At 29.7% G+C, this 13506-nt stretch overlaps 1 protein-coding gene across 9 annotated transcripts in view; it reads left to right on the top strand.

Annotated features, from left to right (window-relative positions):
• The window catches only part of LOC143223091 (kazrin-like), a 167605-nt gene extending 154975 nt beyond the window's left edge, over positions 1-12630 (top strand). For 8 of the 9 annotated variants that reach the window (XM_076450536.1, XM_076450531.1, XM_076450532.1 and 5 more), the window contains exon 14: positions 9648-12630. In XM_076450536.1, the coding sequence (XP_076306651.1) occupies positions 9648-9803 (156 nt within the window). In that variant the 3' untranslated portion in view covers positions 9804-12630. Of the gene's footprint in view, positions 1-7400; positions 7451-9647 lie in introns of all 9 variants that reach the window. The other variant, XM_076450533.1, reaches the window with a different exon arrangement.
• The last annotated feature ends 876 nt before the right edge of the window (positions 12631-13506 follow it).

Below are 13506 nucleotides of genomic sequence, written 5' to 3'. Positions count from 1 at the left end.
TGATGAAATATAAATTGTGTAATTGGGTGTGAATACCAATTAACAATTTGTTTCACTTTTTTTATTTTCTTTAACACATTGGGTTACTTCCATATCTACATTGTGTCTCAGTAATAATAATATTTTCTACAAATTCTGGAGGATTAACTGAAAAAAAAAAAAGGTAAAATCACAATATAGCCTAATTTTAAGATTAGTTCTGATTATGGAGCTTACAATTACTAATCAAAATGAATTCAATCTATGCCAGTAACTTAAAATCATATAAATGTTTCACTGGGATGGTAACAATTATTTAATTCTTAAAAAATAAATAATCTAAATTTGCTCAAATATTACATAAAAACTCAAGAAAAGTAGTGGTATACAAATACTCAGATATTACAGAACAGTTCTAAAGAAGGACAATGGCCCTGTCACTTAGACATTTTATAAAGCAATACCATGGTGTTCCTACATCTCAGATATATAACAGGATACTTCTTAAGAAAACACAGCTATACTATCATTCTTGTATATTACAATTTCTAAAACAAAAAAGAAACAATGGTAAACAAACACTAACATATTACAAAATATTCTTAAGTAGGGTTGTGGTTGGTCTTACCACCCAGATATATATATATATATATATGCACGCACACACGCACACACAGTATGTGAAGTTTGCTCATTACATGAAGTGATTCAGATAATATAAAATACTGTATTGGATTTGTTATTGTGAAGGAAAAGCTTTAACTGTATGGTGAACTGTACCATGAGATAGTGCTATGACACAAGCCTTCATTTACAATTTGTAGTTTGTTTTTCTCTCAGTAGGTTAATATTGTGATACAATCAAAGCACCTGTCACATTGAATACTTTGTGTTTTTAAAACTTGTAAAATATAATTAGTTTTATTAAAATGCTTGCAAAGAAGTGATTAGTTCTTAAAAGTGTAAAATGTTCCTTTACAAATAACACTCATGTGTATTAATACTTATTTTAAACATATAAGGTTATTGTTACTATCTGAGGTAATAACCCCAAGCTTGATGAAATAGTAATATTTATATTAAAATTAGAAACAAAAATACTGTGAGCAACTTCTCTCTGATTATCCTTCTTTGGTCTAATAATTGCAAAAAACATTGCACTAAATGATTAAATCATAATTGGAATTTGTAATATTGTAAATACCTGATCTGAAATGCAAATTATTAGTTACTTAACCCATGCTATATCTAATGATCTCACCAGTCTTGATTTAGTTGGTACTTTGAAGTGAATTATAGAATTAAGTGTTCTAAGTTGTTCACAAACCATGACTGAACTTCAAAGAAGACTCATGGTTGTTTCACATATGTAGAGACACTTTGAATGACGGAAACCATACAGTCAGAGCAAGCTTTTTTTAATTGGTTACAGTTGCCTTAAGGTGTCATTTGAAGAACACGGAACCATATCCAAGTCAGTGATACATTTGCTTAGAGATATGGAGAAGGTCGATCACCACTACAACACAGACAGATTACTACTTTCTGTCAGTTCTGGCTTAACACAATTGTAGGATATTTTTCTTAAGATTGAGTTAGCTGCATACAGCCACAAGCAGGTGTCATGTCAGTAAACAGAGGATTAGAAATAAACTGAACATGCTAGATATCTGGTGAGGTGTATTATTCTCACACTAAAATAAAAAACAACTGATCTGTAATGGTGCTAAAAAACATCATTGGACCAGACATGTGAAGTGTTCATTTTACTGGTGAGTTGGGCATTATTCTGCCAACAGATGAGTAATATGTTCAATTTAATGCAGGAATCGTGTGCATATCAACAGTCAAAGTATGATGTAAGCAAGAGTAAACAGTGGGAAATGTACTGACCATTATATCCTGCAAAATAGTATTTTTAATGTCAAACATTGTAGATGTCTCATCACATAAATCTTTTTGTGGCAGGGAATTCACTGGAGTGATCTATAGACTCAGACTTCAATCTCAATGAATATGTGTGGAATGATCTTAAAGGTGAAGCATGTCTCACCAAGTCATTTTATATCTTAAATATCTTTTGAAAACATAGCTTTTGTGAACATTCTTCTATTTTGCATGCAAAATTGATGACAGACTTATGCTGCTCATAGTAACCATACTCCACATTGAAGTGACATGTTATGAGCTTATAAACAAACATTTCAAGTCACTTCTGCCAAGGGATCATTTATGAGTATATGCTATTAGATCAGTCATTTGTACTTCACATCGTAGGCCTGATTTATATAAAACTGACGGGTGATTAACGTTATTTTATACTCTTGGTTTTGCCTTATTGTAACTATAATATGGTGTATTACAATTATCTTTTGTTTCTAACAGTATACATAAAAGTGCACTACAACTTATGAGCAAATTGTGAAAAATTTATTTGAACATTTTATACTATATTAAGTAATTTTCTTGGCCTAAAAAAAACTGATCCACTAATAAAGTGGAACACGGTTGTAGCCTGTTGATAGTAGTAATTTCTTCTTTTAGCATGCTGTAAATTTTAATCGATAATTAAATAAATATAAGCGTTTTTCTTCTATGCTTATTCTTAATACAATGGTTAATACATTTACTATATAAAGACAAAATTTGTCTGTCTGTCATGCTTGAATATTGGTTGTTGTAGTATTGATCAACAGAAAACTTGCTCAAAACAATAGTGCTTCTTGCTGTGATAAACAAGATTTGTTTTTTCAAAATTCTTTCAGCCATATATAATCACTGATTCAAATTTCCTATTATGTTTGTTTAATTGATGCAACATCACCAAATTTTGTTGGATTGGAACCCTCAGCTAAAACTCTATAATAACCTACATATTTTTCCTGCAGTATATTTCAATGTTGAAAATGCCCAAATTTAAGTGTGCTTATTCAGCTCAGCAAAAAACACAAGACATCCTACAGAGAGGACTCCAAAATTCATAATAAAATTCACTGCCTTTATCATCAGAATTAATAATTTGCAGGATCACACAATTGACCAAGTAAGAATGTCTTTGTGAATCAGTTTCTCACATGTTTCAGTCTATAAAGATTTATCAAGAAGAAAATTTAAAGATGACTTCAAAATATACAGAAGTCAAAGTGCTAATCAGACAATACTTAAAGGAGATGTGGGTACAAAAAATATTGTTTTAGTGAAATACTAGATACATAATATTTATTACAATATCACAGCTTTCACAGTAAGTAACATTTGTATGTAGAATCAATACAATTTTTCATTTTCTGGTGTGATCATTCTCAAGTATAGAAATTTTAATGGTAAAGAACAGTTTAGTATTTACATCAACATGCAACAATTTAATTATATATTTAAATCTGTTTCCTCAATATTGAGAGGAAACACCTCAGATATAATGCCTCAACTATAAGAAACCACCTAAAACCCACAGGAACAGAGAAATTATATCTTTAATACTTTTAAATCAAAATTATCCATTACTTCTTGGATCTTGTATTTTATAAAAATCCTGTTAAGCCTAATGCTACCATTAAACAGCTTAAACCTTACTTGAAAGAATCTGCTTACATTATGGCAATATAGGAAAGAAGAAATTTATGTATTATAAAAAAAATAACTGTGACAGAAAATGTGCTTTTAATCTTTCTAAAAACTTGCAAAATATAAGAGCTGACACTAACCTTTCTAAAAATAACACTGAATCTTCAGTCCAACTTAAAAATGAAAAGCATCATAGAAAATGCTCAGATAAAACTTTTAAACTATAGAAGTGAAACTTGTTTGCAAAAATGAACTTAACCTGTGAAGCAGTCTTGCTTGTTTGACCATGCCTAACATTTACAACTTACGTCATTAGTACAGAAACGCACCTACTTTAAAGGCGTAACTATCTCTTGAAATTTAGATAAAGAGTTAGAAAAGCTTTGTCAGTCGGCACAATCTAAAAAATCACTAGTAACCAATATAATTAACCTCACAAACTTTCAACTTGGTGAATTTCAAACCACAGTCATAAATGAAGGTCTCAATAATGCAGCAACTCATCCAACCATCTCAGTGTTAGATTTTAAAAAAACAGCCTTGAACTTTTGAAGATCTCTGCTGGAAGGTAATAATAGAATTAAATCTTAAATTCAGTTAACTAATCTCAAATCAAAGATCGGAAGAACAATCTGCATCCAATTCATTTCAGAACAATGAAGAATCATCATGAATGTTCAACATTCTGAGAAACGAGAACAATTAAATGAGTAATTTTTCTACCAAATCAAAATGGGTCCATCACATTTTCCTATATAAAGTTAATGAAAAAACTTTCCAAATACGAAACGGAAAGAAGTCTATAAAACAAATTAACAATAGTAAGAAGAAAAGGTCTAAATCTTAGGTACAATGATGACACTGTCACTTAAAAAGCCAATAAAGGAAACTTTGTTTTGATTTTAATAATCAAACATTATGATTTCTTAGTAGTGAATATGTTGAATGACACATCTAAGTTTATTCAGTCAAACACTAACCTTAACTCAATATTATAACAATATACAACAAAATGAGCAAAGTGTTCAAAATATTACTAAAAAAATGAAAACAACTATTACCTTTAAACATTATAATTTTTTGAGTACAAACAAGCCTTGAACACAACATTTACAGTTTACCAGAAATATATGAAATCCTAATGATCATATTCCCCCATTATGTCTTATAACTGTTTTGAACTACAACCTTGGTAAATAGTTTAACTGGATTTTAGAATCCTTTGTGTCCAGAATATATGCACAATGATAAAAATGCCTTGCATCTTCTACAACAGTTACATACTGTATAAACTAACGTCCTTATGTCCAGCTTTGATGTCATAAAAGCATTCCCTCAAACCTATTGTCATGAGGCAGTACAACTAACTGCAGAAATTATTTCCCAATACTCAAAAGAGAATCAACATAAGATGGGATACAATTAACCATATTTTATTTGCTTTCAATATAGTTGCGTCGACTTGCTAAGAGAAATCGTATCAGGTACTTTGGCTACTCTTTTCTTGTATCCCATGAAACAGCATGCCATAGTTACTTGTATATACAGTCCTGCACATTGGTTTAAATATGGAGGTGACATTTTTTGTAGCTTTACTTGTAAGGATGAAAAACAAAAGCTCCTCCAATATGTGAACAACCAACATAAAGACACACAATTCTCAGTTGAAAATGAAAACACCTTACTAGTTGAAAGCAGCTTACTAGTTTGTAAATTAACTTACTATTTTGAGGATACCTTCTGAAATATGTTTCATGTTTACTTTTTATACCAAAAATAAATTGCCTTGCTTTTTGAAAAAATTTACAGTACAAGTGGTCAGAAAAATTGTAATATTAGTATTGGGTGTTTTGCAGTAAACATTTAATATCACATTTTCTGTGTTAATTGTTATTGTCGTATGTTCTTTGGGAAATTCAAGTATTGGATGCACTGCAATAAAAGCTAGAATTGGATTTTCTGCAGTAACTTTTAGTACTGGATGTTCTATGTTAATGTTTAGTGTTGAATGTTGTTAAGTGACATTTAGTACAGGATGTTACCCAGTATACTGCAGTATTGAATATTGTACATTAAAAGTTGGTTATAATTAGTTTTAGATGTTTTGCAGTACACAGAAGTCTTGAGAGAGGTATATTTGAAATAATATCTATTCACCACCTGCAACTTGTATTCTTACACATATTTGAAGGACCAGTGGCATTTATGCTACCAGTTCATATCTTTTCGAGAAAGTTCACAATTTGAATGATATTTTTTATGTATGTAATACTCAGTGTTGATGTTTTTAACTATTATTTCTTCAACAGTAGACATTGATATTGGATGTTCAGCAATAGTATTTAGTAAAGTATGTTTTTAACAACTTTAAACATTTTGTACTGAACATTTTTGTTTGATATTCCTTAGTGAACATTAGTATTAAATGTTCATCAACTACTGCAGTCTGCTGTATTTTTACAGTATATTTTTAAAGTGGATATTCTGCAATAATCTAAAGTACTGGATATTCTACATTAAGTGTTTATTTGTTTACATTAATATTGTACTAGTATTTGTGTAATAGTACATAACAATAAGGTTATTAATACTTTGAACTGCATTATTCTCTACTGAACAAATATGGACTTCCAATAAGAAGAGTGTATAATATTACTTAAACTGATTCCTCTCTGTTGTATGTTACTGCTAACAAGACTTTGTTCAGCACTAAAGCTACTTAGAACTATAACATAAAAAGCCTTTGTAGGAATGCTATTTATATTAATTATGAACCAATCTTAGAGTGTAGAATATCATAGTTGGTGAAGCATCACATTTGATGGTGATATGTGAAAGATATTTATACCACAATGAAACTGATAGTTATTTTAATCATATTCTTTATTTTGCCCAATAACAATTTCTAGCAACGAGAGAGCATAATAGCATTTTATGTATACATTGACTCTTACATGTTCTGCCAATGAAGCCTTTCATTCAGTGCCACAACACATCAGACCAGCTGGACAACAACATAAAACCTTAGTAGAAATATCAGCTATATAAGTTGAAACAACAGTTCTATGAATAATAAACCATTTAAGTTGTTATCAGTTTGATTATGGTGTAATTCACTCATTTATTACTATTGAATGCCCTGTTTTAGTAACTAAACTATTAGTCCACTCATACTATGTTTTCTGCAGAAGTCATTAGTATCGTATGTTCTGTGATACTTCTAATGGAATAATGCTCTACAATGATTTTTAAGCATTGGTAGTTTTACAGTTCCATTGTTACTGGGTGCTCCTCAGCCACACAGTAATATTGAATCTTTTATAGTAACCTTATCTAGTGTGTTTACAGTTAAACCTATCTTAACCTAAGTATAATACACATGAAATAAACGACTATCATCTGCTAAAGAATGGAACCAGAATTTTTATTCTTAATTTAATCGTGATGTTGAAGGTTTTGTTTTTCCAGCAAATGATTTATCAAGGAAAGGTTCAGCTTCTAGAAATACCATTTTCTGGATTTACTCATGTTATAATACTGATACATGTGTTTCTCTTATAAAACTATTTTGTTTCGTTACTGCAAGCTTTTAACGTAATGACAATAGATGTTATATCTTTTCTAGTCACGTTAGTGCAGCAATTTTCTTATAGTAATATCAGTATGTAAATTTATTGACTCTTGCACTGCTATATAATTTTTTTATATGACATCAGTAGTGAATTTACTGTGTGTAATATTACTATAAGTTCAGAAACTTTTGTAATTATGCTATGATTGAAAAAGCTTGTACTGCAGTTGCTTATTGCTACATCCATTTTTTATGATTAACACAGCTTTCTGCTTCTTGCCTTTAGCTCAGTGTCACATAACAGATGAAGTCTTTAGTACATCAGTGTTGTGAATGGTAATTGCTTTTTTTCTCATTCTGTTGTTTGATTTATGCTGATTGCAATGTTTTAAACAAATATGAAAAGAGAAGTTAGCTAACTTAGTGCTCTGTCAGTATCTTTTCTGTGCATTTTTTATATCATCTCATTTTGTACATATGTAATGCAATTATTAATATTAGAGTTAATATGTTTGTAGTAATAGCAGTAATACAATGACCATTAATGTAGCATATGTATTTACATATAGTTCAATGCTGTGAAAACATAATAAACAGAAAAGAAGGAAACAGCAAATATAAACTGAAAATTACTAGTGTTTTCTAATAAAGTTCAAAATCATTAAAGCATAAAACCTAGGAGCTACAAGGGCCATTTTTTCCAATGGGTAATCGGGGCAGTTTCCCAAGACTTGCTGCATATTTCGAGTATAATAATAATAAAAATGAGAATAATAATAAACCAGTTTTAAATATATTTTCCTTTATTTTCTTTCCTTCCTTATTCTTTTATCACTAATAAATTAAGTTTATCAAATCGTATGGTATTTTCTTAAACGTTATGGGTTCTGTGTTTATCCATGTGTGTTTAAAAATATTAGTGACACTGCTGGTGTTTATTACTGTAGTGTAGCTGATACAAACAAGATTTTGGAAGGTTTGCCAAAGAGTTCTAGTTAATGGAGTTATGGAGTTAGAGATAATGCTCCTAGGGTAGTAATTTGGAAGAAGATATTTTTCTATGAGTCCCTTGGAACAATACAATTCTTGAAGTGATATAATTTAAAATCTTAAGGATGTGTAAACATATAGAGCAAATCTATGGACTTGTGCTTTCAAAGAGAGCAACTTTCAGCAGATATTTAGACTTCAGGATTAATTCCTGAAAGCCAAGGACAAGTGAGGAATGCATTTATTTGCATTAATAACTAATGATTACACTACCCTAATGGGGCTAGTGACTTGATACTGAGTTTCTGTTTTAATTTTTTTATGTACTCTCATATTTCACAGAAAAATGGTAATATTCACTTCTTAAGCTCAACATGCTAAAATTGTATATTTCTGGAAACATGGAAGTAACTTGGTAGCCCATTCAGAAACATGACTTCTTTCTCTGCAGAAAAACACTGGTACACTTCTAAGTTTGTTGTTGTATAGGTCCTATAATCATACCAATCTAAAGCATCTTTAGATATATGTATATGTGAAATACAATGTTAAATATATTTAATTACCTATTGAATAGACTAAATATGTATAGTAATTATCTGCAATAATTAGATTTTGAATATTTAAATGATTTTGCAGGTATATTTGTGGCAAACAATTCTTAGAAAAGATATGATGTTTTGTATACAAATTTTTTGTAAAGTATTCATAAGAATGTGAAGAGATCGAGCTCTAGCATGATGTACTTTCAGAGAGTAGTGTCTGGTGTAATATAACTGGAGAGAACAAGTTTGAGTTCTCATCAACAAGCTATAAAATCATGTAGTATAATACAATAAGTTTGTATAGTAACAAAGTTTGAGGATAAGAAATGGCATGTTTGTGAATATCTATCGTATAGGATGGGGTAGTTAGATGCTATGTGGTCAAATTTGCTTGACTTTGTAGCATACAAATGCTAGTAGTTTGTGTGACCAATTAGTGATTTTGAGTTAAATTATTTATGGAAAAAATAATCACCTTTAGTTTTCCTCTGAAAAACTAAAATATAAAGTTATAGTTTAGTGGAACTTTGGTATGAAAAGTTAACACTTAAGACCAACAGCAGTAGTTATTTATTAAAGTTTATGTATTTTAACATAGATATTTCTGTAAGCATTTAGTATTTTGACTTAAATCAGTGCCATACAGATATACGTTACTCTTTTTTTCCCTGATATATCTTTATATTTTGTATAATTAATTCAACATTGTGGCAAATTTACTGCTATTCTTTTATGAGAAAAAATGTAATTTTACCTTTTAAAAATAATTTTGCACATTTTCAGTTTTTGAAGTACTGATAAAAATTATGTAGTTTAACACAGTTTAAAAAGATGCTTCTTGATGAAGATGCTGCATTTGATGTTTTCCTCATAAAATGTTTTAATTATTTTACTCAGTATGTTTTGATGAAAATAAAAATACTAAAAAGAAATATATAGAAATTAGTATGCTAGTAGTAAACCTGTAGAGTTAACAACGTTTTATCTGATTTCTTCAGGGATCCCGGACTCGGAACCTTGGGTTAACAATGAAGCAAGAATTTCACAAATCACCCAATTTACAGTCTTCCTGTTTAACACCCAAACAAGTTGACAGCCATAGACGAGTAAAGTCGCACGGCCATACTGAATCGTTCAACATTACTTCAGTTTGATGATCGTGATCATTATTAGTCTGATAATTCGTCTATTTAACTTAAAACATTGCAGAAAATTTGTGTCAAACTGAACAGCCATGGTCATAAAAGCCCTAACTCAACTCAGTCAGGTCAAGACTATTTGATGTGTACACATTGCCATGGTAACATTATTGTTGTTGTTGTAATTTTTCTTGGATACAAACAAATGAATTAATAACTATAGCTGTGTATAGGTATTGTTTATGTATCAGAAAGCAAATTTACAATTTTTTCTTTTAAATTGCCATATGAATCTTGTTCCATACTGGTTGTGTGTATACATAAAATAAGGCAGTACTTATCTGATACCCTGTAGACAGTATTGCCATTTACGCGTTAATGGTGTAGTATTAAAAAAAAAGAACTTTTTGATATTCTTAAATATAGATCATGGTTACTTAATAGTTATTACATGATAGTGTAAATGTCAAAGGCTACTAAGGTACCTAGTACAATGTAAAAAATTAACAAAACAGTAAAAATACGAAATATTGTCTGTATAAAAACAGTATGAAGAAGTTGCCAACTTATCACTGACACATTTAATCATATCATATAAACATTATAATTTGTTTTCACTGAAACAGGTAAGTACAATATGTAAAACATAGGAACTTTAGTTCATATCAAAATACAGTGAATCAAGTTGCTAGAATAACAAAAATTAAACATTGCAATTAGAGATTATTGTGCTAAACAGTTGTTTAAAAGAGACAGTCTATAGAGTTATTTTAATGTTAGATTCACTACACAGCAAATCGGACACAGCTCAGTTCATTTGTCCTTTTGGTTTTGTTTCATCTTTTCTTATGTTTAAATATTTTCTACTGTTTCTTCCTCTTTACTAACGTGAAAACAACGAGATAGCTAATGCTCAAAGTTAAAGGAAAAAATTTAATGTGACTGTGATATTATTTGATTTTATGACCGTTTATGAAACATATAAGACTTGCTTTATATTGAATTATTACTTAATTATCTGGCATTCTTTGGAATGGGAAAAACCTAACAGGTTCAATACACTTTTCTAAATTACTTACATATTTACCTGCAGACCTGAGAAAGTGAGTACAATAACTTCTTTTGTCACACTTTGAGAAAAATCTGAAGTATGATTTTTAAAAACCTGAAGAATAAATTAGGATGAAGGAAAATGTGTTAATTTTGAAAAACAGAATCATATTCCTTGTAATATGTAATTTTAAAAGGTGCATTTTATATGGGGTTTTAAACTTATAATTATTGTCTGAAAGCATAGAGGTAAATTATATTCATATTAATGAAAATGATCACCCCATCTCATAAAGTGTGAATACCAACTAAAATAAGTCTAAGTTTGGTTTCTTGTCAGGACTGAGAGGAAAGGTGGTTACTTACAAGAGGTTTACTTTGTTTTCTACATATTGGGTGTTTTCCTGGTAATAAAGCAAAAATCATAAAAAATGTTATTTTGGTATAAAACTTTTAGAATCAAATTTCATAACAAACAAAAAAGGTTTTATTTAATATTAAGAGTTTCAATTTATAAATATTGAAAAATGTTCTGAGAAAGGGTTTATTTCACTTTCCAGCAATGAAACTTCAAAACAAAAACAGTTTGATAGGTTATTTTGATGACATATGGAAACAATATAGATGTCTGTGCCTTTATGGAAACTAAATCCTGTAAACAGAGTTCAGAATTTTTTAATGTAACTTTATATTTTCCATAAATATTTATATTATGTGGAGGTCTAATTATTTGTTTTTAAACGATTTGTAGTTTCAAGAAGATATTTATTTGGTATTATCTATAGATATGACATTCCTCACAGATCTCAACTTTCATTTAACTATTAGTTTTACTCATTCTTAAAATTTCAGTTTCTAACCATTATTGGAAGATCGAGAGGAGTGAATTTAACTGAAATCAACACACCTCTAATAAGACATTACTTTTCAGATAAATCCATTATTATAATTTATTACTCCTGCATACGATTTGCCATAATTAGCATGATTTAAGATTTCAATTAAAACTTTACGTAGCCAAATTTTGAATTTTATAATGTTAGAAAAGGTTATCGTTAGTAAACAGTGAAACTTCATTTAGGAGAAAATGAAAATTTGTCAGATAAAATATTCCAACATTGACTGATGTTCAATAATTTTTTTGGTGTGAACGATAATCTGTTAACCAGTGAACCTTTCATCTTTGTACTTGAAAATCTACCTCGTAAGTCTAGTTGTGTAAAATTTAGATCATAATGAATATATAAATCTTTGTATTCACTGAAGTTAACAAATATAAATGTACATTAATTTACACTTATTCAAAGTTATTAAAAACAAAAGGGTTAGTATATGAGCTTTTATGTAATTTTTGTCGTTACTGGTTTAATTTATTGTTCATCATGTCAGAAATGGTTATATGTCAATGATACATAATCATATAAATTATTTGGTTTCAGATTATTTTATTTACTTTTACTCAGAGGAATTTGTTATACTTACTTTAAAAGTGGGATAAATATTAGTTTCTTGTTTATATATGTATATACATGTCACTGTGTTGTACAATTTGATTAACTTGTTAAAGATCAAATTTTTGCAAAAGTTGTGAATTTTATTCTTAGGAGTGTTTCAGCAGTACAAGCTTAGAAATATCTTATTCAAAGAAAGCAAGCCCTATTATTGAAGCGTATTCTACATTTATATGAAGACCGCTATTCAGTATTGTATATTTCTGTGTCTAGACCTGATTTTTTCTTTTGTCAAGCCGATTATTATCGATGAATAAATTATAAAATTTTAATTATCGAAACATGATTTCATGAGAATGTTTCATTACATAGTTTGTTGTTGTTTTTTAAGAAAAAATTGTTATCCACTTCTAACTTAATCAAGTAGTTATTGTTCATGTCATGACGTGTATTTAAGTATTGTTCGTTCGAAACTAAATAGTAGCCTTAATGGGACAAAAATAATTAACGGCCTATGTATTATAGTAACATGAACATCGACTATGCAGATACCCAGATCTTTCTGAATATATTACTAAATCTTGAAAATAACTTGTGCCATGCTTTAAGAACTTATTTAATTGGTAATATGTATATAACGTATAATTTAACATTTATCTTACATGTTTACTCGTGTAATTGAAAGAAACTTTATTTACCTAAGTTTGAACTGTCATGATAACGTGCTTTCATGGACAGTTTAATTGTTCAAAAGAAAAGAAAAAAACAGCTACAAAAGAGTTAAATATAGACGCGACGCATTGCGAAATATTTTGAAATATCTGTTTCTGTTACATATGCCATTTGTAGTAAGTTAGTTACATTGATAAGTAAGCGTTAAATGGTTAAAAAACGGAGGTATATTTACTCATTGTTACGTAATGACTCCAAGTGTAATAAAGTTAGATTTGTTAAAGAAGGCCTGGCATGGCCAAGCGCGTAAGGCGTGCGATTCGTAATCCGAGGGTCGCGGGTTCGCGCCCGCGTCGCGCTAAACATGCTCGCCCTCTCAGCCGTGGGGATGTATAATGTGACGGTCAATCCCACTATTCGTTGGTAAAAGAGTAGCCCAAAAGTTGGCGGTGGGTGGTGATGACTAGCTGCCTTCCCTCTAGTCTTACACTGCTAAATTAGGGACGGCTAGCACAGATAGCCCTCGAGTAGATTTGTGCGAAATT

Source organism: Tachypleus tridentatus, chromosome 8, assembly GCF_004210375.1.
Source record: "Tachypleus tridentatus isolate NWPU-2018 chromosome 8, ASM421037v1, whole genome shotgun sequence".
NCBI classification, from domain to species: Eukaryota; Metazoa; Arthropoda; class Merostomata; order Xiphosura; family Limulidae; genus Tachypleus; species Tachypleus tridentatus.
Note: the sequence above shows the minus strand (reverse complement) of the source record. Positions and strands in the feature narration are given on the sequence as shown.